The sequence below is a fragment of the Zophobas morio genome, unplaced genomic scaffold (genome assembly GCF_036711695.1).
Source record: "Zophobas morio isolate AGI-343-1 ecotype UQ-CSIRO unplaced genomic scaffold, CSIRO_AGI_Zmor_V1 ptg000008l, whole genome shotgun sequence".
NCBI classification, from domain to species: domain Eukaryota; kingdom Metazoa; phylum Arthropoda; class Insecta; order Coleoptera; family Tenebrionidae; genus Zophobas; species Zophobas morio.
Window position 1 is genome coordinate 5,652,659 of NW_026972113.1, and position 25,967 is coordinate 5,678,625.

At 32.3% G+C, this 25,967-nt stretch overlaps 1 protein-coding gene across 2 annotated transcripts in view; it reads left to right on the forward strand.

The window, feature by feature from the left end:
• Positions 1-25,967, forward strand: part of LOC135125139 (uncharacterized protein) — a 275,297-nt gene that overhangs the window by 210,953 nt on the left and 38,377 nt on the right. For both annotated transcript variants that reach the window (XM_064050495.1, XM_064050496.1), the window contains exon 3: positions 11,188-11,307. In XM_064050495.1, the coding sequence (XP_063906565.1) occupies positions 11,188-11,307 (120 nt within the window). The remainder of the gene's footprint in view (positions 1-11,187; positions 11,308-25,967) is intronic.

The window sequence follows — 25,967 nt, forward strand, 5'->3', positions numbered from 1 at the left end:
GTAGCGCGGCTATATTGCTGAAAGCCTGAATTATGGAGGCGGCTGCTTCGTATGCCGTTTAATCCTACAACCTTTTCGAGATGAAAATTGGCGGATGCGCCAGGAATATTACTACTCGGGGAATATATGCGATATGCGTATACAGAGCGATTCGGGTTCGACTCGATTTGAGGAATTCAGTCAATGGCTTGTTATAGTCAAACGTGTTTATGGTAGCGAAGCAGCGAAGCGCTTAAAATGCAAGAGCTTTTTTAGCTTTATTTTGTTTAGGAACTTGGCGATAAATATACCTACGTGATTCGGGTTCGCTCTGTAGATTGGCGGTGCTAATTTTTTCATGTTTTCTATTTCTACACCAGTTCGTAGTCGTGTGCTAGTTTGAGCAGCAGCATCTTCTCAGAATAAAGCTTTTTTATCAAATTTTGGTGACATTTCTCGATGTTCAATTGTTAAATTTTTTGATGTCTTGATTTTTCGGCTTTGTAATGTTTTGATTTTCCAATTTTTTGAAGTTCCGTTTTTTGGACTTTTTCAATTTCCTAATTTTTCAATTTCTTAAGTTTTCGATTAAGCGATTTTTTGAGTTTTCGTTTTCTCGTTTTTCCGACAGTTCCATTTTTTGATTTTGTCGATTTTTGATTGTTCAAATTCGCGATTTTTCGATTTTTAGATATTTAAAATTTCGATTTCTCGATTTTTCTAAGTGCCGATTCATCAGTTTTTTGATACTCCAATTTCTAAATTTTGACTTTCCATTATCATGTTTTCGATTTTTCAATGTTTCGATTTCATAATTTTTTTGACTTTTCAATTTTTCAGTTTCTCAATTCTCGATTATTCAATTTTTGAGTTTTCAATTTTTTCACCTTCCCATTTCTGGATTTCTGGATTTATCAATTTTTCGATTTTTCGACTGCTCAGTTTAGATTTTTCAATTTTCTGTTTTAAATTTTCATTTTTTTACACTTTAAATTTTAAAATTTTTGATTTTGGGCTATTTCGATCTCTTGATTTTTCGACCGCTTAATTGTTTAATTTTTCGATTTTTCCACTGTGCGATTTTTGGATTTTCCAATTTTTCCATATTCTGATTTTCAATTTTCCAATATTTCAACATTTCAGTTTTGGGAATTTTCAATGTCTTGCTTTCTCAGTTTCTTGATTCCCCAATTTTTCAATCTTTTAAATTTTTGATTTTTCGTTTTCTCCATTTCTCGTTTTTTTTTATTTTCAGTTTTAAGAGTTTTTGATGTTCCGATTTACCGATTTTTAGTTTTTTAAAATTCCGATTTCTCAATTTTTCAAAATTTTAATTTTGGGAATTTTTATTTCTCTTGATTCTTCAATTTTTCAATTTCTCGATTTCACGATTTATCTATCGATTTTTAAAATTTTAAATTTAAAAATATTTGATTTTTCGGTATTGGGCTATTTCGATTTCTCGATATTTCGATATTTTAGTTTTGGAATTTTTCAATTTTACAATTTTTTAATTTCTCGCGGTTTTCGATTTCTCAATCTTTCTACATTTCAATTTCAGGATTTTTCAGTGTTTTTATTCTTCAGTTTTTTCATTATTCAATTTCTCGATTTTTTATTATCAATTTTTCGATTTTCAGTTTTTGGCTTTTCTAAATTTTAGATTTTTCGGCTCCTGCGATTTTTGGTTTTTCGGATTTTTCGATTTCAACATTGCAATTTTGGAAATTTTGAATTTCCTGATTTTTCAGTTTTTCGATTCCCCAATTTTTCGATCTTTTAATTTTAGACTTTTTGATTCATTTTTTCGATTTTGCGCTATTTCGATTTCTCTCAAGAAATTAGGGAGTTGAGAAATCAAAAAATCGAAAAATCAAAAATTTTGAAAATCTAAAAATTGAAAAATCGAAAAGTGAAAATACCGATCGCAATCCTATTGAAAAATCTAACATTTAAAAAATCGAAATTTGAAAAATTGAGAAATCGAAAAGTCGAAAAATTTTAAAAATCGAAAATTCAAGATATCGCGAAATCGAAAATTCGAAACATTGAAAACTCGAAAAACTGAAAAATCAAGAGATTGAAAAATCTTGAAAAATCCCAAAACTAGAATCTCGAAAAAACACGAAATCAAAAACATTTATAAACCCGAAAACCGATAAATCGGAAAATAGAAAAATTAAAAACTGTAAAATAGAAAAATCAAGAAATCAAGTAACAATCGACAGAAATCGAAAATTTAGTAACGCCAAAAGTTGAACATTGAAAGGTCGAAAAATTGTAGAATCGAAAAACACAAATTCGAAAAAAAATCAAAAATCTCACAACTGAAAAATGGAAAATCGAAGAATCAAAAATCTGAAAAAACCTGAAATTGAAAAATTGAAAAATCGGAAGATCGAAAAATTGGAATATCCGGAAATCGCAATGTCAAAAAATCAAAACATCGAAAAACAGAAATCGAAACAGCCCAAAATCGAAAAAATAAAAAATAAACTAAATCTGAATATTTAAAATCCGAACTTCAAAAACTCGTCAAACTGAAAAACCCAAAAATCGAGAAATGGAGAAATTAAAAAATCTAAAATGTAAAAGATCGAAAAATTGGGGGATCGAAAAACTGAAAAATCGCAGGAGCCGAAAAATCGAGAAATTGAAAATATAAAAAATCGAAAATTTAGAACAGCCAAAAACTGAAAATCGAAAAATTGATAAAATAAAAAATCTAGAAATTGAATAATGAAAAAACAGAAGAATAAAAAACTGAAAAAGCCTGAAATTGAAATGTAGAAAGATTGAGAAATCGAAAATCTCGAGAAATTAAAAAATCGTAAAATTGAAAAATTTCAAAACTAAAATATCCAAAAATTGAACAATCGAGAAATCGAAATAGTCCAATACCCAAAAATCAAAAATTTTTAATTAAAATTTTAAAAATCGAAAAATTGAAAAATCGATAGGTAAATCGTGAAATCGAGAAATTGAAAAATTGAAAAAATTTTAAAATTTAAAAATCGAAAACTTGAAGAACCGAAAAGTCGAAAAATTGAAGAATCAAGAGAAGTAAAAAATCCCAAAATCAAAATTTTGAAAAATTTAAAAATCAATAAATGGGAACATCAAAAACTCTTAAAACTGAAAAATCAAAAAATGGAGAAATCGAAAAATCTAAAATTTAAAAGATCGAAAAATTGGGAATCAAGAAACTAAGAAATCAACAAATTGAAAATTCCCAAAACTGAAATGCTGAAATATTGGGAAATTGAAAATCAGAATATGGAAAAATTGGAAAATCCAAAAATCGCACAGTAGAAAAATCGAAAAATTGAACAATTAAGCAGTCGAAAAATCAAGAGTTCGAAATAGCCCAAAATTAAAAATTTTAAAATTTAAAATGTAAAAAAATGAAAATTTAAAAAAGAAAAATTGAAAAATCTAATATCGAGTAGTCGAAAAACCGAAAAATTGATAAGCCCAAGCCCAGAAATCCAGAAATGGGAAGGTGAAAAAATTGAAAAGTCAAAAAATCATGAAATCAAAAAATCTATTAATCGAGAATTGAGAAACTGAAAAGTTGAAAAGTCAAAAAAATTATGAAATCGACACATTGAAAAATCGAAAACATGATAATGGAAAGTCAAAATTTAAAAATCGAAAACTAAAGAATGGCCACTTAAAAAAATCGAGAAATCGAAATTTTAAATATCTAAAAATTGAAAAGCGGAAAAATCCAAATCGGAAAAGTCGAAATACCAATGGAGCAATTATAGCATCAAAAAGTTGATATATTAAAATATTGAACAATTCCCTAAATTGAAATGTTGTAAATTTGGGACATCGAAAACTTGAAAAATTGAGAAATCAAAAAATCGAAAAACCGTGATATCAAGAAATCGAAATTTCGAAAATTTGAGAAATCGTGGTACTGAAAAATCAAGTAATTGAAAAATCGCAGAAGTACAATGTCGAAAATTAGGAAATCGAAAAATTAAGACCGAGATCGAAAAATCAACAAATTGAAAAATTGAAACATCGGGACATCGAAACATCAAAAGACCGAGAAATCGACAAATCGAAGTAGCTCAGAATCGAAAATTGAAAAATATTAAATGTAAAAAAATCAAAAAATCGCGAAATTGAACAATCAAAAATCGAAAATTTGAAAAACCAACAAGTCGAAAAATCAAAAATGGAAGTGTCGTAAAAAACGAGAAATTGAAAAGTCAAAAAATCGCTTAATCGAGAAATTAAGAAATCAAAAAATTTAAAAAATTGGAAAATCCAAAAATTGCAAAGCCGAAAATTCAAGACATCAAAAAATTGAACAATTGAACACCCAGAAACCGAAAGATTTAAAAATCCATAGATCGAAAAATCGAGAAATCGAAACAGCCGTGAGAAATCGAGAAATTGAAAAATGGAAAAGTTTTAAAATTTTAAAAATCAAAAAATTGGAAAGTTAAAAATTAAAGAATCAAAACAACTAAAAATTCCCAAAATTGAAATATTGGAAAGTTGAGAAGTCAAAAAATGGGAAAATAAAAAAGTCAAAAAAATCGTGAATTCTAAAAATCAAAAAATCTATTAATGTAGAAATCAAATTTCAAAAAGAAACTGTCGTAGGAAGGGATCGGTCAAAATATGTAAAAATATATAACTTTTATAAAATACTCCTAACATAATTCAGTACTTGTGGATTATAAATCTGCCTTGACCTGACCTGACCTCAAACAGAATACAAGAATTTTCCTTACAACTCGCTTAACTCATTAAAACTGAAAACCTCCACATTAACCCGTCGTAATTACGTCACCTTCAAACCGCATTCTGCTCGATTCACCTCCACCAAACCAACACTTATTACTAGATTTTCATCACAACTATCCGATTCTTCGAACCCTTTAAGCGAGAGTACTTCATCATAACAGCGCGCATTAATTAAACACGTAAACCCGATTCCATTGTTTGCGAAAAAAAAACAAAAAACTTGTACAAACGGCTTTTTTTATTATTCAGCAGCCGTGCCGATTGTGTACAACCGTCAAGATAAATTGCAACATTAGCATCACAGTTGGAAGATAACAAAAAGGGGTGCTTTCGACCATTGAAAAAATCGCTAATTATGCAAAGGAGGGCGTGACCTGTTTGAGGCGCAATCAAACTGCGTCTGGAGGAGGGTGGGAAAAGCGAGAGATTTTCAAACAAAGAAAATTTTTTAATGAGGGGATATTAAGCTTTAAACAAACAAAAACAAGAAGCAATTAAACCAGAAATCGATGAAACTAGCGACGTGTGTCAAGGGGGTTGTAAAATTAGTTTTATTTCTTAATCAATCTCCACCGATGGGTTTTCCTGTCGCTTTTAAGAGGATGGGAGGCCTGGAAGTATTGCTTAGATACTATAGAGTTCAAGGACAAATGAAAAATCGCGTAAAGTGATAGGCGGCACGCTTCCATGACCCACTTCGATTTGGGACACCAGGTGTGATAGAGTCGTCTCGCTACAATTCGAGTCAACACTAGAGTGTATCCGGGACCCCCTTTCATTCCACCCCAGACACAAGACTAACGCAAATATATTCATTCTATTTACTTCTCCTTCACGTAGCCGCCCCAGAATTGATACGTCCGTTGATCTTTTCCGCATTGCGAGCACATCTTTATCGCCGTAAAAGTTTAAGGGCTTTTCTAACGACTTCGGCGTAAATTCTCGTTTCGAGGTGTTGTTTTGTTAAATTGCGTAAGGAAATAGTTGAGTTCAAGTCGAATCGTAACGCAATTTCAACCAGAAACTTTTCCATTCAATTAGAACGGAACGGTCCGACTCATTTCAATTCGTGTTGCGTATTTAAGCAGAGTTATTTTTTAACGTCGTCTCTCTGATCTTGCAATTATTTTAATGAAGGCAAAACTCTTGGCGTGATCCGGAAATTTTAATTGTCTAATCTAGAAAACGGCTGCTCGGATTTAACAACGTAAGTTTTGTGAAAAGTGGCTGCACAAAGGATTTTCTTCCAATTACGTGGGTTTGGCATGAATGTATTAGTTCCAATAGCGAGGGTACAAAAGGAAGAGTTGTGCTATTGAGGGAGTTGGAAATAATAAAAGTTTGTACATTCACACTTCGATGAGTGTGGTGTTTTGGGTGTTTTTTTTTGCACCTGGGAAGTTTTCAACCGAACCACAGCAGCCCCGTAGCTACGGGGGGGCAAGAGGGGGCTGAGGCCCCCCTAGCAGTTGTGGTTGCCCCCCCTGGAAGATTTATACATTATAAATTTCAAATTAGTAATAAAATTTCAATATAATGCCGATTGCCGAAGCATATTAACTGGCCCCACCCGCCCCACCTTTATTTTCTTACAGGGTATATTATTTGGCAATATCAACCTATAAAAAAATGAACATGTCACATTTTATTCCATAGCCTACTATGTACTTGAGAAAAGTCAAAAATATTATATGGATTTTCTAAAAATTGAGCTTTTATTGAAATGGACAAAAAATCGACAAAAAATTCTGAGATGTAGATCTCGATGAGGTTAATCAAAAAACATAAGGTCTTGATGGTCCCAGATCAAGATTTTTCAAAAATTCGGTTCCAAAGTCGACATTTCAAAATTTCTCAAAAATTACATTTCTTTTGGCGGCTCTGGAAAAATTGTACGAATTTTCGAAAAAATAAAACCAAAAAAAAAACATTTGGAGATCGAAATCAATAAAAAGATCCCTTCTGCTAGTTTTCGAAAATGCGTGGGAAAAGTCAAATTTTTTTTATAGATTTTCAAAAATTGAGCTTTTGTTGAAATTGGCTAAAAATCTACAAAAAATTCTGAGATGTAGATCTCGACGAGTTTAGTCAAAAAACATAAGGTCTTGCTGCTATTCGGTTTCCAAGTCGACTTTTTAAAATTTCTCAAAAATTATACTCCTATTTCTTTTGACGATTCTAGAAAAATTTTACAAATTTTCGATCAAATAAAACCAAAAACAACATCTGAAGATTGAAATAAATAAAAGAATGACTTTTGGTAATTTTTGGAAATGCTTAAGAAAAGTCAAAATTTATTTAGTTTTCAAAAATTGAGCTTTTGTTAGAGTTGACAAAAAATTCTGAAATATAGATCTCGATGAGCTTAATCGAAAAACATGTTCATGCTCCCGGAGCAAAATTTACGAAATATTGGGTTTCTACTTAAAATTTCTAAAAAAATCTCAAAAGTGACTTAAAAAAAAGTTATTTCTTTATGCGATTGTGGAAAAATTCGACGAAATATCAAAAAAATAAAACCAAAAATAACATCTGTAGATCGAAATCAATAAAGAGATCCCTTTTGCTAATTTTCGAAGATGCTTGCGAAAAGTCAAAAAATGTATATGGATTTTCAAAAATTGAGCTTTTGTTGAAATTAACAAAAAATCAACAAAAAATTCCGAGATGTAGATCTCGATGAGCTTAATCCAAAGACATAAGGTCTTGATGGTCCCAGACCAAGATTTTCGAAAAATTCGGTTTCAAAGTCGACATTTCAAAATTTCTCAAAAATTACATTTCTTTTGGCGGCTTTGGAAAAATTGTACAAATTTTCGAGAAAATAAAACCAAAAACAACATTTGGAGATCGAAATCGATAAAGAGATCCCTTTTGCTAATTTTCGAAAACGGTTGGGAAAAGTCAAAAACATTTTATGGATTTTCAAAAATTTAGCTTTTGTTGAAGTTGACTAAAAATCCACAAAAAAATCTGAAATGTTGATCTCGACGAGCTCAATCAAAAAACACAAGGTCTAGATGGTCCCAGATCAAGATTTTCGAAACATTCGGTTTCAAAGTTCAAAAATTACATTTCGTTTGGCGATTGCTGAAAAATTTTACGACTTTTCAACCAAATAAAACCAAAAACAACATCTGGAGATCGAAATCAATAAAGGAATCCCTTTCGATAATTTTTGAAAATGCCTGGGAAAAGTCAAAAAATTTATATGGGTTTTCAAAAATTGAACTTTCGTAAAAGTTGACAAAAAATTCTGAAATATAGATTTGGACGAGCTTAAAAAAACATGACAGGTTCATGGTTCCGGATCAAAATTTTCGAAATACTCGGTTTCGAGCTCGAATTTTCAAAATTTCTCAAAAATTACCATATTTCTTTTGGCGATTGTGGAAAAATTGTACGAATTTTCGAAAAAATAACCAAAAACAACATCTGGAGATCGAAATCAATAAAGGAATCCCTTTTGGTAATCTCGAACGTGCTTGAAAAAAAGTCAAAAATTTGACACAGGTTCTCAAAAATTGCCATATTTCTCCCGTCGATTCTGGAAAAAAATGTAAGAATTTTCAAAAAAATTGAATCCAAAACGATTTCTGGAAATCGACATGAACAAAGGAATCTCTTTTGATAATTTTTGAAAATGCTTGGGAAAAGTCAAAAATTTTATAGGGTTTTCAAAAATTGAACTTTCGTAAAAGTTGACAAAAAATTCTGAAATATAGATTTGGACGAGCTTAAAAAAACATGACAGGTTCATGGTTCCGTATCAAAATTTTCGAAATACTCGGTTTCGAGCTCGAATTTTCAAAATTTCTCAAAAATTACCATATTTCTTTTGGCGATTGTGGAAAAATTGTACGAATTTTCGAAAAAATAACCAAAAACAACATCTGGAGATCGAAATCAATAAAGGAATCCCTTTTGGTAATCTCGAACGTGCTTGAAAAAAAGTCAAAAATTTGACACAGGTTCTCAAAAATTGCCATATTTCTCCCGTCGATTCTGGAAAAAATGTAAGAATTTTCAAAAAAATTGAATCCAAAACGATTTCTGGAAATCGACATGAACAAAGGAATCTCTTTTGATAATTTTTGAAAATGCTTGGGAAAAGTCAAAAATTTTATATGGGTTTTCAAAAATTGAACTTTCGTAAAAGTTGACAAAAAATTCTGAAATATAGATTTGGACGAGCTTAAAAAAACATGACAGGTTCATGGTTCCGGATCAAAATTTTCGAAATACTCGGTTTCGAGCTGGAATTTTCAAAATTTCTCAAAAATTACCATATTTCTTTTGGCGATTATGGAAAAATTGTACGAATTTTCAAAAAAACAACCAAAAGCAACATCTGGAGATCGAAATCAATAAAGGAATCCCTTTTAGTAATCTCGAACGTGCTTGAAAAAAAGTCAAAAATTTGATACAGGTTCTCAAAAATTGCCATATTTCTCCCGTCGATTCTGGAAAAAATGTAAGAATTTTCAAAAAAATTGAATCCAAAACGATTTCTGGAAATCGACATGAACAAAGGAATCTCTTTTGATAATTTTTGAAAATGCTTGGGAAAAGTCAAAAATTTTATATGGGTTTTCAAAAATTGAACTTTCGTAAAAGTTGACAAAAAATTCTGAAATATAGATTTGGACGAGCTTAAAAAAACATGACAGGTTCATGGTTCCGGATCAAAATTTTCGAAATACTCGGTTTCGAGCTGGAATTCTCAAAATTTCTCAAAAATTACCATATTTCTTTTGGCGATTATGGAAAAATTGTACGAATTTTCGAAAAAACAACCAAAAGCAACATCTGGAGATCGAAATCAATAAAGGAATCCCTTTTAGTAATTTCGAACGTGCTTGAAAAAAGTCAAAAATTTGATACAGGTTCTCAAAAATTGCCATATTTCTCCCGTCGATTCTGGAAAAAATGTAAGAATTTTCAAAAAAATTGAATCCAAAACGATTTTTGGAAGAAATCGAGATGAACAAAGGAATTCTTTTGGTAATTTTCGAAAATGCTTGGGAAAAGTCAAAAATTTTATATGGGTTTCCAAAAATTGAGCTTTTGTTAAAGTTGACAAAAAATTCTGAAATACACATCTCGACGAGTTTAAAAAAACATGACGAGTTCATGGTTCCGTAACAAAAGTTTCGAAATATTTGGTTTCGAAGTCGGATTTTTAAAATATGTACTAAACATGCAAAAAAATAAACTCAAACAAATTGGATGTTACCTATATGGCCACTACACAAATTTTTGGATGCAGTACAGCTGTTTGTGAATCTACATTCTCTGTTTTAACCAGCATTTTAACCAAGTACCGTACTAATTTTTTGGACTTCGACAGGTTTTTACGAAAATTTAACGTAAAGAATCGACGTTTCCGATTATTTTAATGTTCTTTCAAATATAAAAACTCAGAAAAAATAAAGTAGTTATCTGAGTGTATTATTAAAATATAAATATTTACATGAAGCCCCCTCTGTCGACAAACTTGCCCCCCCCGAATAAGTTTTCTAGCTACAGGGCTGAACCACAGTAGCGACAAATAAATCCGTTTAGCGTGAACACAATAATTTTGAAGTTAAAAGTAGTTACACAAGTCGACTATGCTGCAAAAACATTTTTCCAACTAGGTTTTATTTCAATTCCTCGAGCTACCTCAGCGACAAACATCCTTTTTATAAAACAACAATGAACGAGTAAAATGGGATCACCTCCAGTTCTCTCTGTTATTCGCCGTTCTCCAATAACATGCCAACTTCATTATTTACAATCCATTTTTGTCTCTTTTGATCGTTTTCGTATCCACAAACGTAGTCACGTGGAACTTTCCAGACACTCTATAAAACGGGAATATTTAGCCGCGTTTTGTTTGGATTTATTATCTTCGGGAATTATTCAATGGACTTTATGCGAAGGCATTTTGTCCTAATATTGACATTTTCGGCGGTCGTGGTGCGGAATGATTAATTTTAACGTGCCGGGGTATTAACCCTTCATGAACTAATAAATTATCCGCGTCGACAACGAATTCTCGATGAAAGGATTATTCTCGTGCGATGAAACCGAAAGTTTCAAAGAAGGATCAAGCGTGTGTAAGATATCAATACTGAACTAGGAGCCCCACCATGTTAAATACATTTGATCGGTCGATGCATACGAGGGCAGAATATGCTGCACACGCATAACTAATTAAACCAAATGAACGCCAGCGGGTTGTGTTTGTATTTTTCAAGCGTTGTGTTTACACAATTTAAAATTAATGTTTCTGCAAAGCGGATTAAAGGTAATGGCGTGCTCAGTGAGGTTCGACTGGAATTATTTCAACTCTACCCGGATTAATACAGAACAAGATTTTCTGCGTTCGTTGGGTTAAATCGCAGAAAGCAAAAGTCATCGTCATGACGTTTTTTTCAATGTATTTTTCTCTTTCAGTCACGTCACTCGCACGGCAGGGTGGCTGCCCCCAGCAGAAGCCTGGCGCTACGGCGAGGATTGCCTTCCGTACGGTTGGGAGAGAGCCGTTGATAACTCGGGTAGAACTTATTACATCAAGTAAGTAAATAAGCCCTCTTCTCTGTAACCAGGTATATTACGTTGACTTTGTCGGGTGGAGGTAATGTGTTTTGCTGGCGACAACACCCTTGTTTTGCTCCTAGTTTTAACACTCGAACCAACCTTTGAGTGGCTGCCAAGACGGAAGGGTGCAAAGATATAAACGCAGAGGGTTGTGCATGAGACGATAATATCCTTGGTTTTAGGCGGGATGATTTTAGTGGGGCATATGAGAAGCCGCTTTCTGTGAGCGGAGCGTTACCTTAATATTTATTTGTTACCTTCTGAGTTAAATTTGCCGGAATATTGCGGAGTAAGGGTTTTCGGGGTGTTTTTTTTTTATTAAAATAATTTGCGGGATAACTGGAATGTGTTGGCAAAAGGGGGCAATTTTGGAACGACATCTAATGGCTTTTTAAGTAAAGACGTCATGCCCAAAAAAAATTGGTCGTAAGTTATTTCGACAGAACTTCCCCGGCTTCTGAAGAAGACATTTAGGGCCCCTGAGAAGGTTTTACATTTTAAAAAAAGACAGTTGGCACCCCTGAGAGGGTTTCACATTCTTAAAAAAATACATTTGGGGCCCCCGAGAAGGTTTTACATTTTTAAAAGACAGTTGGCACTCCCGAGAAGGTTTCACGTTAAAAAAAGACATTTGGAACACCAATGGAGGTTTAACATTAAAAAACCGACATTTAGGCCCCCTGAGAAGGTTTTACATTTTTAAAGAAAAACAGTTGGGACCCCCGAGAAGGTTTTACATTTTTAAAAAAGACAATTGGGACCCCCGAGAAGCTTAAAAAAACACATTTGGGTCCCCCGGGAAGGTTTTACATTTTTTAAAAAGACACTTGAGACCTCCGAGAAGGCTTCACATTCTTAAACACAAGAGAGTTGAGACCCCCGAGAAGGTTTCACATTCTTTAAAATAAAAAGGACGAAAAGGACGAAAAAAGATGAAAAGAACGAAAAAGTGCAAAAAGGACGAAGAGGACGAAAAAGGTCGGAAAGGACGAAACGGACGAAAAAGGAAGAAGAAGGACGAAAAGGACGAAAAAGGATAATAAGGACGGAAAAAATTGAGAGGACGAAAAAGTGCAAAAAGGGCGAAAAGGACGGAAAAGGATGAAAAGGACGAAAAAGCGGGAAACGGACGAAAAAAACGAAAATGTGCGAAAAGGACGAAAAAGGACGAAAAGGACGAAAACAGACGAAAAAGGACGAAAAGGACGAAAAAGGACGAAAAGGGATAATAAGGGCGAAAAAGTGCGAAACGGACGAAAAGGGCGAAAAGGACGAAAGAGTGCGAAAAGGACGAAAAAAGACAAAAACGGACGAAAAAGCGCGAAACGGACGAAAAGGACGAAAATGTGCGAAAAGGATGAAAAAGGACGAAAAGGTCCTTAGTATCTGACCTGACATCAGGTTAGACACTAATGTCAGGTCAGATTAATATCAGTTTTTGCTGTATCTGTACCTTTTGTACCAATCTTTTTAATTTATTTATTTAAAATTGGTTCAATAAAAATTATTATTATTATTATTATTATTAAAAGGTCGAAAAGGACGAAACGGACGAAGAAGGACGAAAAGGAGAAAGGACGAAAAGGAGAAAGGACGAAAAAGGACAGAAAGGACGAAAAGGACGATAAAGGATAATAAAGACGAAAAAGGACGAAAATGTGCGAAAAGAACGAAAAAGGACGAAAAGATCGAAAAGCACGAAAAAAGACGAAAAGGACGAAAAGGAATACAAAGGACGAAAAAGTGCGAAACGGACGAAAAGGACGAAACAAAAAGGACGAAAAAGTGCGAAAAGGATAATGACAAGAATGAGGAAAACGACGAAAAAGTGCGAAAAGGACGAAAAAGGACGAAAAGGACGAAAAAGTGCGAAGAGGACGAAAAAGGATACTAAGGATGAAAAAGGACGAAAAAGTACGAAATGGACGAAAAAGGACGAAAAGAGCGAACAAAGCCGAGACATTAAAATATAGAAAAATTGAGCAATGAAGAAATGGGAAAATCAAAATATCCAAAAATCGAAAAATCTAATAGTCAAAAGGTCGAGAAGTCGGGAAAGCCAGAAATGGAAAAGTCGAAAAATCCCAAAATCGAAAAATGGAAGATTCGAAAATTTAAAAATCCTAAAACACGAAAATAGAAAAACTAAAGAATAGAAAACTGAAAAATCGTAAAACTGGAGGACGAAAAAGGTCGGAAAGGACGACACGGACGAAAAAGGACGAAAAAGGAAGGACGAAAAGGACGAAAAAGGATAATAAGGACGGAAAAGATGGAAAGGACGAAAAAGTGCAAAAAGGACGAAAAGGACGAAAAAGCGGGAAACGGACGAAAAAGACGAAAATGTACGAAAAGGACGAAAAAAGACGAAAAAAGACGAAAAGGGATAATAAGGGCGAAAAAGTGCGAAACGGACGAAAAGGGCGAAAAGGACGAAAGAGTGCGAAAAGGACAAAAAAAAGACAAAAATAGACGAAAAAGCGCGAAACGGACGAAAAGGACGAAGAAGGATAATAAGAACGGAAAGGACGAAAAGGACGAAAATGGGCAAAAAGGATGAAAAAGGACGAAAAGGACCTTAGTATCTGACCTGACATTAGGTTAGATACTAATGTCAGGTCAGATTAATATCAGTTTTTGCTGTATCTGTACCTTTTGTACCAATGTTTTTAACTTATTTATTTAAAATTGGTTCAGTAAAAATTATTATTATTATTATTATTAAAAGGTCGAAAAGGACGAAACGGACGAAAAAGGACGAAAAGGAGAACGGACGAAAAAGGACAGAAAGAACGAAAAGGACGATAAAGGATAATAAAGACGAAAAAGGACGAAACAGTGCGAAAAGGACGAAAAAGTGCCAAAAGGACGAAAAAAGACGAAAAAGGACGAAAAGGACGAAAAACGCGAAACGGACGAAAAGGACGAAAATATGCGAAAAGAACGAAAAAGGAAAAAATCGAAAAGGACGAAAAAGGATGAAAGAGAATACAAAGGACGAAAAAATGCGAAACGGACGAAAAGGACGAACAAGGACGAAAAAGTGCGAAAAGGACGAAAAAGGACGAAAAGGACGAAAAAGTGCGAAAATGACAAAAAAGGACGAAAAGGACGAAAAAGAAAAAAAAGGACAATAAGGACGAAAAAGGATAATAAGGACGAAAAAGGACAAAAAGAAAGAAAAAGTGCGAAATTGACGAAAAGAACGAAAAATGATAATAAGGACGAAAATGGACGATAAAGGACGAAAAAAGATAATAAGGACGAAAAAGGATAATAAGGATGAAAGAGGACGAAAAAAGACGACAAGGACGAAAAAGGACAAAAAAGTGCGTAAAGGACGAAAAAGGATAATAAGGACGAAAAGGAAAAAAAATGATAATAAGGACGAAAAAGGACGAAAGTAAGAAAAAGGACGAAAAGAACGAAAAATAAAAAGGATAATAAGGATGAAAAAGGATGAAAAGGATGAAAAAGGACGAAAAGGACGGAAAAGGACGCAAAGGGCGTAAAAGTACTAAATGGACGAAAAGAACGAAAAATGATAATAAGGACGAAAAAGGACAAAAAGGACGAAAACGGATAATAAGGAAGAAAATGGACGATATAGGACGAAAAAGTGCGAAAAGGACGAAAAAGGATAATAAGGACGAAAAGGACGAAAAAGGATGAAAAGGACGAAAACGACGAAAAAGGACGAAACAGGACGTAAAAGGACTAAAAGAACGAAAAAGGACGAAAAAGATAATAAGGACTACAAAGAACGAAAATGGACGACAAAGGACGAAAAGGACGAATAAGGAAGAACCAGGACGAAAAGAACGAAAAAAGATAATAAGGAAGAAAAAGAATGAAGAATGAAAACAGACGAGAAGGATGAAAACGGACGAAAAGGACGAAGAAGGACGAAAAGGACAAAAAAGTGCGAAAAATGATAATAAGGACGAAAAAGGACGAAAATTGACGAAAACGACGAAAGAGTGCGAGAAGGACGGAAAAGGGCGAAAAATGACGAAAAGGATAAAAAATGATATTAAGGATGAAAACGGACGAAAAGGAAAAAAATTATAATAAGGACGAAAAAGGACGAAAAGAAAAAAAAATATAATGAGGACGAAAAAGACGAAAAAGAACGGAAAAGGACGAATAGTTCGAAAAAGGACGAAAAGGACGAGAAAGTGCGAAAAGGACGAAAAAGGACGAGAAGGACGAAAAAGAAGAAAAAGGAAAATGAGGACGAAAAACGACGAAAAGGACGAAAAAGTGTGAAACGGACGAAAAGGACGAAAAAGGACAATAAGTACGAAACAGTGCGAAAAGGACGAAAAAGACGAAAAATGATTTTGATGTTCCGATTTCTCGACGTTTCAATTTCTCGAAGTATCAGTTTCTCGATTTCGAGTTAATTTGATTTTTCGACTTTTCGGCCTTTCAATATTCCAAATTTTCAATTTTTGAAATTTCAAATTTTCAATTTTTCTATTTATCGAGTTTTCGGTCTTTCGATATTCGATTTTTTTAATGAAAGGACGAAAAGGAAAAAAAATGATAATAAGGACGAAAAAGGACGAAAAGGAAGAAAAAAGGACGACAAGGACGAAAAAGGATAATAAGGATGTAGAAGGACGAAAAGGACGAAAAAGGACGAAAACGGACGCAAAGGACGAAAAAGAGTATAAAGGATGAAAAAGTACGAAACAGACGAAAGGGACGAAAAAGGACAATAAAGACGAAACAGTTCGAAAAGGACGAAAAAGGACGAAAAATGATTTTGATGTTCCTATTTCTCGACGTTTCAATTTCTCGAAGTTTCATTTTCTCGATTTCGCGTTATTTTGATTTTTCGACTTTTCGGCCTTTCAATATTCCAAATTTTCAATTTTCGATTTTTCCATTTATCGAGTTTTCGGTCTTTCGATATTCGATTTTTTTTAATTAAAGGACGAAAAGGAAGAAAAAGGACGAAAAGAATGAAAAAGGACGAAAAGGACGAAAAAGAGTATTGAGAATGAAAAAGTACGAAAAAAGACGAAAAGGACGAAAAAGTGCGATAACGATGAAAAGGACGAAAGAGTACGAGAAGGACGAAAAGGAAAAAAATGATAATACGGACGAAAAAGGACGAAAACAGACGAAAAATGACGAAAAGGACGAAAAACGACGGAAAAGGACGAAAAGGATAATAAGGACGAATAAGGACGAAAAGGACAAAAAAGTGCGAAACGGACGAAAAGGACGAAAAAGGATAATAAGGCCGAAAATGGACGAAAAAGTGCGAAAAGGACGAGAAGGACGAAAAGGAAAAAAAAGGATAATGAGGACGAAAAACGACGAAAAGGACGAAAAAGTGCGAACCGGACGAAAAGGACGAAAAGGGACAATAAGGACGAAACAGTGCGAAAAGGACGAAAAATGATTTTGATGTTCCGATTTCTCGACGTTTCAGTTTTTCGATGTTTCGGTTTCTCGATTTCGCGTTATTTCGATTTTTCGACTTTTTGGCCTTTCAATATTCCAAATTTTCAATTTTCGAATTTGCAAATTTTCGATTTTTCCATTTATCGAGTTTTCGGTCTTTCGATATTCGATTTTTTAAAATTTCGACCTGACCTGACCTGACCTCATTCGTTGAATTTTCGATTTTTCAATATTCGAATTTTCAATTTATTTCCTTTTCGATTTTTCGACATTCAGTTTTTCAATTCTTCAGTTCTTAGACTTTTCAACCTCTTTGCTTTTCGATTTTTCAATGTTCGAATTTTTAAATTTTTTTTACTTTTCGATTTTCAGTTGTTCCGTACTTTGGTTTTTAAGTCGAAAAATTAAAAAAACGAGAAATCTAAAAATCGACACATTGAAATCTGGATAAAAGAAATATTGAACAATTTAAAAACCAAAACATCGAAAAACAGAAAAATCAAAATACGAGAAATCGAAAAATCTAAAATTTAAGAACCCAAAAAATTGAAACATCAAAATCCGAAAAATCAAAAAACGAGAAATCGAGAAATCGGCCAAATTAACATAACAAAAAATTGTATCATAATAACTGAAAAATTGCAAAATCGAAAAATCCAAAAATTCGACGAAGAATCGAAAATATGAAAATGGAAAAATTGAGCAATGAAGAAATGGGAAAATCAAAATATATCAAAAATCGAAAAATCTCTTAGTCAAAAGGTCGAGAAGCCAAAAATCGAAAAGTCGAGAAGTCGGGAAAGCCAAAAATGGAAAAGTCGAAAAATCACAAAATCGAAAAATTGAAGTTTCGAAAATTAAAAAATCCTAAAACTCGAAAATAGAAAAAGTTCGCAAAACTGAGATAGGGGAAAATTAAAAAATCGAGAAATCGAAAAGTCGAGAAACAATCGAAAATATGAAAATCGAAAAACTGAAAACTGGAGACACCGAAGAACGGAAAAATTGAGCAATCGAGAAACAAAAAAATCAAAATATCGAAAAATTTGACTTAATCAATAAAATAAATTGAATCAGTGATAAATTTTTTTAAGACACCCTGTATAAGCAAATTTAAAAAATATTAATGCAGTGATAAATCATAATCATCATACTTTGCACATATAAGGTAGCAATATTTTGATGTGACGTCATCAATTTTTTAGGGGGGATGAGCAAATAAATTTTGATCAGAAATTTACCAACACGGAGTCATAAAAAATGAGTTACGTGGTCACAGAAATCCAACCTTACACTTGGGGCGTAAAAAAATGGTTAACTCGGGTTCCGTAAGTTTCAAAATCTATTATTAAGTTTATCTCCAACGCTCGCACAAGATAGAATTCCCCCTCTGTGTCTAGTCCGCAAGTTTACTTTGGTAACATAGTTTGACTTTGTGCGATGTTGATTAGCTTGTCAATCAGATTATACACACCAACAATCCCTACTTCCTCCACTGTTGAAACAAAGTCCTAATTTGTGCAAATACGCACACACATAGTGAAGCAGAAAAAAAAACCAATGGAGATTGTAGCAAAATGAGTCAACTGATTTCGCGTAACAAGTGATGAATATTGGGGATTTGGGAAACTTGGGAACTGTCCACAGTATTCCTTGAATTATTAGCCATGTCAGACTTGGAAATTGAGGTTCTACAAGATCCATTTATTCATTTTACGAGATTAATTTATCAAAAAACCCAACGTGCAGTGTTTTAACAGACAGATTTTCGTAAAGCTACATTTTAATTTAAATTCGCACACAGTTGTCATTCAACTCTTCCGCACGCTGATAAGAGTGCACAATGAGCCCCTTCGCTCCCATCGCTACACTCCAAATCCATACTTTGTGCACAAAATTTCCTTTTTAATAACTTTCGCTCGCCCTCCGTTCCGAGATCCTTAATTAGGCCGTCCCTTTTCACAACAAATCCTCTTTACCCTCGTCATCTAAATCATTTGACCGTTTTCAATTCGTCCTTTTCGCCATTTGCTTTATTATTCTCCTTTTTCATAATACGTCCGGCGTAATCGCACCCCTTTAACCTCGCAAATCTCCAAAAAAATCTCAGCCAAGAAAAACGCGCCGTTCTCTTTAAATTGCTCGATAAATTTCTCATGTAAGGGGAGTTGTAAACAGTGTTAAAGCCGATAAGGGTGTACAGGTGCCAGAGGGGGAATTATGAAACAACCCTTTTCCACAAAACAACCATCTCTTGCGGTTTGGAATGCTGCATTTCTGCCAAAGTTCCAACTTGATGCCGACGATAAAAGGATTTTTCGTTTAGGGAAATTGTTGAGGGGAGTTTCAAACGCATTGGGGGATTGCGTCGTGTTAATGTGTAATCGATTAGTTCATTAGGTTTCTTAGGGAGTCTGTTGGGTTAATTGAAGGAAGTTATCGGGACCTAGAGGGGAACACTAAGCTTTGCCTAATTTACGAATGCCGTCTTCTTACACTTGAGAAGTTTTTAAATAACTAACCAAAACTTTGGAAATAAAACCGATAGCGTACATTCGAGGGGATGATCGTCGTTTTATTCCCTTTTTACAAGACAGAGTTCCCCGGCTTCCATTGAATGTTTGAGTTTACAATGAAGCCCGTTCGATTTCATTGGAGGAACTCTCAATGCACTAAATCCTACTTTCCAACTGGACAGTTCAGCCCTTCACTCGGCCTTTTGGTTACACTGGCACCCTACGCACCATTATTCATAAGAGACCTTTTCTCAAATGTGAAGGGTATTAGCACATTTTTCAGATCCCGATTCCCTTTATACTTAGTCTTACTTAACCTTTTTTAACAGAAATAACCAAGCTGAACTCAAAATTCCGTTTCGTTTTTGCTTCTGAAACGCATTATTAGTATTTAGCTTCAGAGAACTTTTTAGGCCATTTCAGGAGCATTTGTTACTTGTGCCTCATCACCTTTGATTCCCTTACCCGTTCCCGCTGAAAATGTGAGTCTACGCTGACGTCCCAACGATTTTATTCAAAGAACTCACTAAATTCTCTTTGAAGCAATTGTTTCCGCTTTTAATTCAGGTAGTTTTATAGTTTTTCGACGTTTCATGACCCCTACAGTACGAAGAAATAGGTCACCCGTTTCCGTCTCTCTGTCTACGCCTGAACTTTTTTTTTTAACTTTATTCTCATGGAAATTGTGTTGACCCGAAATTTAAATCTTTTTAGTTTGTAATTCTTAGGTAGATATTTACTTTTCTTTAAATCTCGAGGTTCTCGAAATTTTAATCACTTTAATCCTTTACAAAAAATAAAGGGTGGGTGGGTGGGCTGAGTACTTGCTAAGATAAAAGTGATTTTGGCAAATTATATACCTTTATTATAGGCGAGGGAAGTTCTGCCAAAGTAATTTTCGACGAATTTTTTCTAGTTTTATGAGTAAGCAATAGGCCCACCCCCCCACCTACCCCTTCTTTGTTCCAGTGACTACTCTTAATATTGTTCTGTCCTATCTTACCAAGATTTAGCCCCACCCACCCACCCTTTGTTTCTTAGTGGCTATGTCACTTACAAAAATCAATCTTATCTTAACAAGTACTAGCCACTCGCTCTCTACTTTCTTACAAATTATATTGTTTTCCACAGTCAGTCTTATCTTAGCAAATACTAGCCCCTCCCACCCACCCTTTATTTTCTTAAAGGCAAAATCAATCTTATCTTAGCAGATACTAGCCCCGCCCACACACGCTGTTCTCATTCTGACGATTTTATCTCTCTTCAATTGAGATCCACCTTCCATTCGGCTTGCACAAATGAATCACTGAAATGGAGGAGGGGTGGGTGGGGTATTTTCTCAGAGGATATATCATTTGCCAAAATTGGTCTTATCTTAGAAAGGACTAGCCCCACCCGCCCGCCCTCTCTTTTCTTTGAGGATTATCTGATTTGCCAAAATCAGTCTTATCTTAGCAAATACTAGCATTTTGGCAAATGACATACTTTTTAAGAAAATAGAGGGCGGGTGGGCGGGGTTAGTACTTGCTAAGATATAAATATCCACTTTCCTTCGTGTTCACAGCACTTAACACAAAACATTTTCGCTAATATTTATTGACAATAAATTAGAAATTCGCGAACACGTGCTACTTTTAACCCAAAATGGAGCTCCAGTGTTGCTGCTACCAGATCGGAATCAAAACTGAATAGAAAGGATCGAAAATGTGACCTTTCATCAGGTAGCTCACGTGACAGTGACATCATCGTACGTCACGATGAGATTGCAAAAATTATTTTTCATATTTTAGATCAGAAATTGTACATTTTCGGAGTTAATTTAACAATGTTTAAACAAACTAATTTGTTTTTGCTAATCTCGTGTTCTTAAGAAAATGGTTTTCGGTTTAATTATCATATATTAACAGTTATCATATTTAAACATTATGAATTATATTAATTATGTTTAAATTTTATTTAATTATATCGCGAAAATGTATAGCTTTGCTCAACCGATTTCAATCGTTTCGAAAATTTCCCAAAATTTAAACATTGTCGAATAAACGAATCACGGAATCCGATAAATTAAAACTGAAGTCGTACTTACCCTGTTTTCAGTCCTTTTCGGAAAAATATCCATTTTCGTTCGTGTTCACAACACTGACACAACAAATTTTCCGTAATATGTATTAATAATAAACTAGAAAGTCGCTAAAACGTTCCACTTTTACGCCAAAATGAAGCGACGATCTTGCCGCCATCAAACAGAAATTAATACTGAACACAAAGAACCGAAAAACGTGACCTTTATACAGGTAGCTCACGTGACATTGACGTTATCGTACGTCACGATGAGACTGCAAAAATTATTTTTCATATTTTAGCCGAGAAAATGCCCATTTTCGGGGATAATTTAACATTGTTTAAACAAATTGATTTGTTTTTAATAATTTCGGGTTTGTAAGAAAACGAGTTTCGGTTTAATTATCATATATTGATGCTTATCATATTTAAACATTATAAATGATATTAATTATGTTTAAAATTTATTTATTTATATCGTAAAAATGTATAGCTTTGCTCAACCGATTTCAATCCTTTCGAAAATTTCCCAAAATTTAAACATTGTCGAGTGACCGAATCACGGAATCCGATAAATTAAAACTGAAGTCGTACTTACCCTGTTTTCGGTCCTTTTCGGAAAAATATCCATCTTTGTTCGTGTTCACAGTACTAATACAACACATTTTCACTAATATTAAATTTATTAATAATAAATTAGAAATTCGTGAAAAGAGCCCTACTTTTAAGCCAAAACGGAGCTCTGATGTTGCTGCCACCAAACCGAAATAAAAACTAAACACAGAGGACCGAAAAATGTGACCTTTATCAGGTAGCTCACGTGACAGTGACGTCATCGTACGTCACGATGAGATTGCAAAAATTATTTTTCATATTTTCGCTCAGAAATTGTACATGTTCGGGGTTAATTTGATATCACAATTTTTCGTTTATTCAATTTTTCACATTTTCAATTCCTCAATTTTCCAATTTTCAATATTTAGATTTTACAATAAGTGTTTTCGACCGGAATTTTTCGATCTTTAAGTTTCTCAATTTTTAATCTTTCGATTTTTGAATTTTCCGTTTCTTCAATTTCTCAAGTTTTTAGATTTCTCGAAGCCTTCATTTTATACTTTCGCGTTTTTTCATTTTGAGTTTTCAATTTTACAATTTTTCTATTTTATAACTTTTCCATTTTGTTTATTCGGAAAGCAGAAAATTCGAAAAATTGAAAAATCGGAAAATTAAAAAATTGGAAAAAATTGAAGAAACAAAAAATTGCAAAATCGATAAAACGGAAAATCGAATGGAATTTGTTTTTACGATTTTTTAACTTCGATTTTTTAAACTTTTTAATCTGTCTTTCAATTTTTCGATTTTTGGAACTTTCTGTTTCTCATATCTAGGTTTATCGATTTTTTTGAGTTTTTCGATTTTTCCGTTTATCTTTTTTTTTAAGTAAATATTTCAATTTTGAATTTTCCGATTTCGGCCTATTTCGATTTCTCGATCTTTTGAAGTCTCAAGTTTTCGATTTCGATTTCTTGGTTTTTCGATTTTCAAAATTTTCGATTTTTCTAGTATATATTTTAAATTTTCGATTTTTTAAATTTTTCATTTTTCCTTTGATAATCTTTATGTTTCGATTTCCCGATTTAAATTTTTTAATGTGTTTCAATTTTTCCATTTTTGGAATTTTCGATTTCTCATATCTCAATTTTCCAATTTTAAAAATTTTTCGATTTCTCGATTTTTAAGTTTTCGCTATCTCAATTTTAAACATCAGATTTTCGATATTTTCATTTTCCCGATTTTGTAATTTTCATTTTCTTGATTTTATATCACAATTTTTCATTTTTCCATTATCTTTATTTTTTCAATGTGTCTTTGGATTTTATAATTTTTTGTTTATTCAATTTTTTACATTTTCAATCTTTGATTTTTTAAGTTCTTGATTTCCAATTTTTTTATATTTCGAAGCTTTCATTTTGTACTTTTTCAGTTTTACAATTTTTCTATTTTATAATTTTTCGATTTTGTTTATTCGAAAAGTTAAAAACTCGAAAAAATGAAAAATTGAAACAATGAAAAACTAAAAACCGAGAAACTTAAAAATCTAAAAAAAAATTAATGAATCGAAGAATGGGAAAGAAGAAAAACCATTCGAATTGAAAAATTGGAAAATCCAAAAATTGTAAAATCGAAAAATTATAGAATCTTGAAAATTGTAAAGTCAAAAAACTGTGACTTTCAAACACCGAAAAATTGAAAAATTCCAAAAACTAAAAACTGAAAAAGTGAACAACTTTAAAAATTATAATTATTAGGAGTGTTACATAATTAAAATGAAAACTAGAAAAACTGCAAATGAAAAATTAAAAAAACGGAAAATTGAAAGCAGAGAATTGAAAAAATAAAGAAAATTTAAAAAATTGCAAATCGAAAAATTGACGAAATTAAAAACTGTAAACTCGTGAAATTTGTAAACTCTAAAATTTGAAACATCTAAAAGTTGGAAAATCAAAAACTGAAAAATCGAGAAATCGAAAATTCTCAAAAATCGAAATTTTGGAAAATCGAAAAACCGAGGAATTCAAACTGAAAAAAGATCGAGAATTCAAGATGTCGAAAAATCTAAATATCTAAAATTTAAAAAATAGAAAAATTACAATAACGAAAAATTTAACATTTAAAAAAAACACAAAATCAAAAAGTCGAAAAATCGAGAAATTGAGAAATGGAAAAATAAAAATTTAGAAAAACCAAAAATTGAAAAGCATAAAAAAAATTAAAATCGGGTATTCGGAACGTAAAAAAAATAAAATCGAAAAATTGAAAAATTTTAAATTTAAAAATTCGAAAACTTGAAAAACCGAAAAATCGATTTCCGGTAAGTCGAAAAATCAAAATTTAAAAAGTTGAAAAATGAAAATATCAAAAAACTGAAAAATATAGACATTCTCAAAATTGAAATGTTGAAAAATTGAGAAATCGAAAACTTGAAAAATCCAGAATCGAAAAAAGAACAAAAAGTAAAAACATTTTAAAATCGAAAAAACGAAAAATCGAGATGTAAGAAATCGAAAATTCCAAAATCGAAAAATTAGAATACACGTTAAAAAGGTTAAAATCGGGAGATCGAAGCATAACAAAGCATAAAATCGAAAAATGGAGAATTTTAAAAATCTAAAAACTTGAAGAAATAAAAAATTGAAAAATGGAAAAGCCGAGAAATCGAAATTAAAAAATTGAGACATCAAAAGATCCGAGAAATGGAGAAATCGAAATAGCCCGAAATCGAAAAACCGAAAAATTTAAAACTGAAATACATATTTTAACTTAAAAAAAAACGATAAATCAAAATATTCAAAACTCGAAAAATCAGAAATTTTAAAAATCGAAAGATCGAGAAATCGGTATATCAAAAAAGTGAAAAATTTTAAATTAAAAAATAGGAGAAAAATCCCAAAATTGGAACAACGAAAACTTGAGAAATCGAAAAACTAAAAAATGGATAAATTGGAAAGAGGAAAAATCGAAAAATCAAAGAATTGATTATTAATAGAGAAATTGAGAAATGTAAAAACGATTTTTTTTTTAAATTGCAAAAATTATAAAACTGAAATATCCAAAAATTAAGTAAACTAAAAATCGAGAAATCAAGAAATCGAAAAATTGTAATTCAATTTTGTTTTATTTTTCCAAAAAAATTTCGATGTCGAAGATAAAAATTCACAACGGATTTGTAGACCATAGGTACACTGTTACTTTTTTTTTAATTTATATAACATTTATTTGACAAAATTGTAGAACTGAAGAAACGAAAAATAGAAACATTGAAAAACTAGAAATCGAGAAAAAATTAATGAATCAAAGAACGAATTAAATCGAAAAATGTTCGTAAAGTCCAAAAACCAACATTCAAAGATCGAAAAATTAAAAAATTCCAAAAACGAAAAATTGAAAACAAAAAAAATTGAAAAATCCAAAAACTGAAAAATTTCAAATTGAGAAAAAGAAAAATTATTAAAACTCGTTCCTCGCGCGTTAAAGTATCTCGATTATTAATCATCTTTATTAACAAACTTGTTCGTTAAATCGCTATTAATTTACCTGCTCTCATTTTCAATTCCAATAAAACCCCTTCTTTAAAAATTGCACATTTTAAAAAATATATCGGTTACGTTACGGTCTGCGCCCCTTTTGACGCTGCGCCCCCCCCCCCCCCCGCATTGCAGTTTTTCTAGTTTTCATTTTAATTATGTAACACTCCTAATAATTATAATTTTTAAAGTTGTTCACTTTTTCAGTTTTTCGTTTTTGGAATTTTTCAATTTTTCGGTGTTTGAATGTCACAATTTTTGGACTTTACAATTTTCAAGATTCTATAATTTTTCGATTTTACAATTTTTGGATTTTCCAATTTTTCAATTCGAATGGTTTTTCTTCTTTCCCATTCTTCGATTCATTAATTTTTTTTTAGATTTTTAAGTTTCTTGGTTTTTAGTTTTTCATTGTTTCAATTTTTCATTTTTTCGAGTTTTTAACTTTTCGAATAAACAAAATCGAAAAATTATAAAATAGAAAAATTGTAAAACTGAAAAAGTACAAAATGAAAGCTTCGAAATATAAAAAAATTGGAAATCAAGAACTTAAACA